Genomic DNA, 6,000 nt, shown 5'->3' on the forward strand with positions numbered 1-6,000 from the left:
AAACGGGTGACGAGCGCTACGGGACCACCTCGAAATCGCAACAACGCGTGGCTGCTGGTGAACATTGTCGCAAGCGTACGCCTCGCATTTGCCGTGCTTGCTATCGGAACCGATTAACAAAATCGTCATCCGCGCGATCTCGTCACCGTCACGACACCGGTTTTTGTCGAAAACAAAGCTTCTGTTCGCCGGTCTTCCCCTAATAAAGGGATGCTAGCGACGTTGGGAACATCGACCAACGTCGATGACCGTCTCGTTTTTGACTAAAAAGAAAAAAAAAACTGGCAAATACTCGCTGTCCCATGAAGGAATCCGTTGCCTTGACTGTGAAGACAACGGCGCCGATGACGGCTATGTGAATCATGCAACGGCAGGTGCGTAGTACTTTTGCCGCTGATATGGAGCGATACTGAAGGCAGTGCAAATCCAGATAGCGTCACGATGCGCTGCCAGGGGAAAAGGTGGGGGAAGTTGGCGCGCTCTAACATTTATAGCTATATTGTTGCTACGGGACGAGACGCACAAGCGAAGCGCCCTATCTTCGATATTTGTACTAGGGAAAAACTTGTAGGGTTCTTGTTCTCCGGTGCTATGTAGGCGTTTCTGGCGAAATGGATAGAGTACCGGGATGAAGGACCCTGGTTGAGATCCCACAATGGAACACTTAGTGGTTTTAATTGTTGTGCGATTGAGGCTGTCCGGCCACACACCGAATGTACGAGGAAAATCCAGGGAGTAATCCTGTAAACGGTTCGCATGAAGAAGTGTTTGCCCGCACACACGCAAGCAAGGAAAAAAAAAAGCTGTAGAGACGAAACTGTAACTACGAGGGCGTCGTCAGGACGAGGTCGTCGCTTTGTACACGCGCAGTGGAACTAACGAAAGTGCAAGTTGCTCCTTTGGAGGGAATACCTGCTTGTGATACATACATACGGTTTCCCTTGCAAACTGTATGATGCCCCGATCAGACAGGCGCAAACGACCAGGTGCCAGAAGAGTAGACATCCTTTGGTGATGTGCGTGGGAGGCTCTCGAAAATGAGGTTAAACTAGGGATAGAGCAGTTGAGAGTGCTTATAGAGCGTAGCCAAGGCGCAGGTTAGGGTGAAGCAGGTGATGTTGAAGCAGGTTGGGGTGAAGCAAAGACACAGGACAGTGTAATATAACTTGAGAGGCGCGTAATTTTTTTTTCCTGAGTGCGTGCAACGACAAAGTTTAATAAAAATATTACTAGAGAAAATTCTTGCGTTGCAGTTGTTCCATCAACCTTGTGAATGATGGTTAGTGCATGTATTTGCATGATCTTCGTGCTTGCTGCTACACACGTTATTCTGGCTTTGCATATTTTGCTTTATCTATTTCAGCTGAAGCCGAAAACATGGCGGGCACGACTTGTTTCCGGCTTTTGAAATTTCTTCCAAAACTTTCCGCCAGAAGAAACATAGCCTTCGAGATTGGGTTCGCTCGCTCAAAGGGAGCCGTCGCTGCAGGGTCGGTATTCTGAAACGTTCGCCTTCTGCGAAACTACGCCTTGGCCAAGCATCCGCCAAAGGCGCGCGCTGATTGGCGGTTTTAGCGAAACCGAAAAATAAACAGCGACATCTAGTAGTTCTGGCCTACGTCATTTTAACCTCATAGGGTCGATGGGTGCTCTCGACATATATTGAACAAACGAACATGCCTTTTGGCGTCCTTTGGCGCTCGGTTGGTGGTGGAGTGTAGTAGAGATAAGATAGGTGGTAGTTTATGGTAGCCTTTTTGTTGGAGTCTTACAGGCATTGTTTCGCGGCTATATTTATTGATTCGTTTAAAATAAAACATTTCACACTTCCTCATTCAACTTATTTTACCCAAAGCGGCCGTAACCAACTGTAGTCAGTGCGCAGAACCCGTACTGCGGCCACTACACCAAAAAACAACACCCCCGAGCCGCTTTGCACTCGCACGGTGTGCTCTCTCATACATTCGGATGTGAAGCATTCGACAGCGCGTGTTGATAGTGCACGCTGACGTCACGGGTAAGCAGCCGCTTGATTTATTGAACGTGGCTATCGCGGCGGCGAAACTAGCGCGGAAGGCGAACGTTTCAGAATACGGCCCCAGGGGCGCTATTCTGGACATTCCGCCATTTTATTCGATGCGTGACGTAGACGCGACGCGAATAAGATGGCGCTGATGGCCCCATTTCGCTTTCGTAACGTGACGCCAACTTGACGTTTTGCCTAAGAAACTGAAATGAAGGCACTGAAGGTAAGGTTCTCGGTAAGCAAAACTGTTTTCCTACGCAGTGAAAATAAAGCAGCTAGCTCAAAGCGCATGATTATTCCGTAGAAAACGCGTCTCGTTTCCATCGTCTGCTGCGTACATGCCGTCGTCTGCTTCATTAACTATGATGCGTGCACACGGCAAATGGAATGAGCCATGGTACGCTGGCGCCAACGCGCTTGTTTTCTACCTTGACACAACATACATGAGCGACCAGTGGTGATTAGCGCACGTTCTAGGCCACGTTATCGCTATCTCGCGAAACGTAAGGGACTCAGCCTGACTCGGCTGGCTCAGAAACGGCCAAATATCACCGATAGCGTTGCGCGCGCCAGGGGTATCCGCTTGCGCGACGCAAGCGCCGGCACTGCCATCTCTTGTTCACTTCGCTGGTTACTCGCACCGAGGGAGGAAACTTCAAGGCGCAGCCTTGCGTACATTCTTTTTTATAAATTAAAAAGACACCGTCTGTCATAACCTTTGATTGTGCAAAAACGCGTTAATCTTGATTACAATACAAACGCAGCTTTCAAAAGGGGACAACGTTGCAGAAAGTATGCTATGTTCAACCAATATTATTTCATATAAACGCGTTCTTTTAAGAAGTGATGGCCCAAAACACAAATGCCAACACCACCTAAGAGCGATGCAAATCCTATGAGCAGGCTTTATGAACAAAATATTTTCATGGCGCCAAACGATGGGGAAAATGTGGCGATACGCATTCCTCTCTGCCGCCATTGCATATGGCTGCTCATTAGCATAGTTCGCGCGGCTTGTCGCAGTAAAAATTATGGCGGATAATCTCTGCAATGGCGGCCCAGGGCAACGTCACGCAACGTCAAATTGATGTTTACGAAACGGCCCTTCCTGTGACGCACCCCACAGCATATTCCTTCAGCCAATCAGCAAGCTGGCATGGCGGCTACCTTGGATCGCAACCGCATATTGGCGAAATCGAAGGTGCATTTCACTGCCTTCTGTACGCTGCCACTCACTTTCTTTTTGAAGCGCTAACGTCGCAGTATAGCTGCCAAGGACCAAAATAATGTATTAGTCGATAAAATTTGCAGCTCCACGTCACGTTTCGTCATCTTGATGAAAACGCAAAATTGCAATTTGCAAAACTACCGTTTCCCGGCACAAGTTTCAAGGCACGTGAGCTCCCCGCAGCCAATGAGAGTCAACATGGCGGATAATGGCGGCCGTGCAGCCGCCATGCGTGTCGAGAATAGCGCCTCAGGAGTGAGTTGATTTGGACGCCACCTAGTGGTCTAAATTTTGAAGCCATGCTATTCTCCAAAACGGCGAAGGGAACATATTCTGCACATATGTATAAAATCACTGAGAATTACGGCATTCAAAACGCAATATTTTGTTGAACATGATCAGTTTGAAAAGTCACAAAGCCGTTTGACGCCAGATGTACGAAGTTTAGGCAAATTTCTATTAACACTCCTTCCTGTAGTGTTGGAGCCAATTGCAGCTTCCGTAGACACTATCGCTAGAGTTCCCTACAGCAATTTTTGTAATTGAACTAAAACCTGCGACCGACAAGGCACTTAAGCTCGCACACAATACGAAGGGGCCTCCCACCTGAGTGACCTGCGCCATGTCGTGCTGCGTGTTCCAATACGAGTAGGTGTGGATGGACCGAAAGTGGGTGTCTCCTCTTCGCAGGAGTGGCTCGCGCACTACGGCGTCCTCCTGGATGCCCAACAGCAGCACCACCATCAGCACAATCTCGAGCAGCGTGGTCGTGTAGTGGCGCACCAGCCGCTTCAGGTAGATGCTCTTCCACAGCATCATCACAAGCTGCAGCCAGGGGGACGCGCCGCGGTAGGGCACTGACGTTCCCCAGACCGAATCGTCTTTGGCAACCGCTTCAGCGGCAGCCCCTTTCGGTGCGATAGCGGCGGCATCTGCAGTGGCTGGCAGGAAAGACGCTCAGTGAAGGCGAGCCATAGGAGACAGATTAGTAAACTCGTTCGCTCTTTCATGTGCTTCATCATCAAACTGCCTTTCACTGCAGGCGATTTTCCAAAATTCCCTCAGTAGAATTTTTACGCCAAGATTACAATAATGTTTCGCTCTTGCCTTGTGTCATTGTGCCCGACCTTTCGTGCCACGAACGATACCCTGAATGGAATAAATGTTACACCGCAGTACATAGCGCGTGCCTTGCTTCCTTTCGTAGCTGTCGCATTATTTTGCAGTCGCGAATACCAGCAGCGCGAGGCATCTCTCTAGTCTTCGCAGCGTTTCCTGCTACGCGTCAAGTAGTGTGTAGTAGTACTACTTTCTTATAGGGCACGCTCGTGACACAGAGGCATTATCAACGCTTATCGTTCACGACATGCAAAATATGTATATCAAAGGTACACACCTGCTCAAGTATCGAATGAAGATATTTTTCGTACATGACCTCAATAGTTGACTGCGGTTGGAGGCATCAGAGATGCGATCACATTTGGAGATAAGACACTAAGGGATCGAAAGTTTCTATAACTCTTATCGTGTGTTAGAGTGTTGAGGGGCTCGCTCTATCAAGGAAGTTTTTTTTTTGTAACCTTTCTGGCATTATCAAACATTCCGTTCTCGTCTTCCCCAAGTTCCGAGACACGCGACAGGGCGCCTATTTAACGCAGCAGCATTGAGTGACGTTCGGAGCGACATTTCAAAATTGAGCGAAATATTTACACAGAGAGAGATAACTCTTAGCCGAACTTCCTAGGAAGTCACGCGGTGCATATCGATTGCGTACGCCGAGACGCCTATTTCTTACCTGGAGGATTTATGATAACGTGGCGTCATTCTACGCTATGGTGTCGGGAAATCGCCTCCACAAAACAAAGCCGTATTAGATGTGCTAACGAATTTGCTAAACGCGGCGCATTCTCAAGCATGGCGACTCTGTGGACGCTCACTCACCTTGGGTTGGCTGCGGAGCAGTTGTAGCTGCTGTAGAGAAACCTACGGGCATCTTCTACGTCCGGTCGAGTGTTCTAGAATGAGCGCGTGAAGCAGCCCGTGAACGGTCCACGAGCACATATTTCTTTCTCTTCTGCGACGGCACGTTGCCTCGAGCATTGGTCTTGATAACCAGCTTTTGATTTTTGAAAACGAAGTTAAAAACTTGAAGGACGCTTAAGCTTCGCCTTAAAGAGTGGAACGCAATAGGATTCAGAGATCCCTGACTGCTTCTCATGTTTCCCGACAACTGCAGCTTATGTAACCGTTATGTTTAGCTGGAAACCCCGGCGGCGAACGCTATGCAGGAAGGAGGCGAGCCTCCTGGTAGAAACATGACATCTTCCACGGGCATCTTCAATGGCATCTTCCAGTGCACAGCTTCACACAAAAAAGCACCGCATTTTCACGTTTCTGTTATTGTTTCGTGCTTTCAATGTTTCAGTCTGCGAAGATTTAACATATAAGTCATGCGCTGTCGTTGTTTTGTTTCGTGACATCAGTTTTTCGACTGTCATTCTCAAAATTCCGACGAATAACTTTGTCAAGATTATAAGACAAGGTATGAGCAACTTTAGTCACAGATGGAATGGTGTGGCCATATAACCCGCATATACCGCATTGTCATATAGCATGGCATGGCATGGCATACAAATATACCCAAATATATACAGACGTTTTCTGCGACACGGGGCCCCTGATGATTCCGCTTTATTATTAGGGATTGCGAAGCGGAAAATCGTTGCGCAGCGGGTCAATAAAAAAT

At 48.3% G+C, this 6,000-nt stretch overlaps 1 protein-coding gene across 1 annotated transcript in view; it reads right to left on the reverse strand.

Annotated features, from left to right (window-relative positions):
* Positions 1-5,285, reverse strand: part of LOC142572828 (phospholipid-transporting ATPase ABCA3-like) — a 28,305-nt gene extending 23,020 nt beyond the window's left edge. Inside the window, exons 1-2 of the mRNA XM_075682210.1 lie at positions 5,196-5,285; positions 3,861-4,195 (exon numbers count right to left, since the gene is read on the reverse strand). Coding sequence (XP_075538325.1) covers positions 3,861-4,195; positions 5,196-5,247 — 387 coding nt within the window. The 5' untranslated portion in view covers positions 5,248-5,285. The remainder of the gene's footprint in view (positions 1-3,860; positions 4,196-5,195) is intronic.
* Positions 5,286-6,000: the final 715 nt, after the last annotated feature.

The sequence above is a fragment of the Dermacentor variabilis genome, chromosome 2 (assembly GCF_050947875.1).
Source record: "Dermacentor variabilis isolate Ectoservices chromosome 2, ASM5094787v1, whole genome shotgun sequence".
NCBI lineage: Eukaryota > Metazoa > Arthropoda > Arachnida > Ixodida > Ixodidae > Dermacentor > Dermacentor variabilis.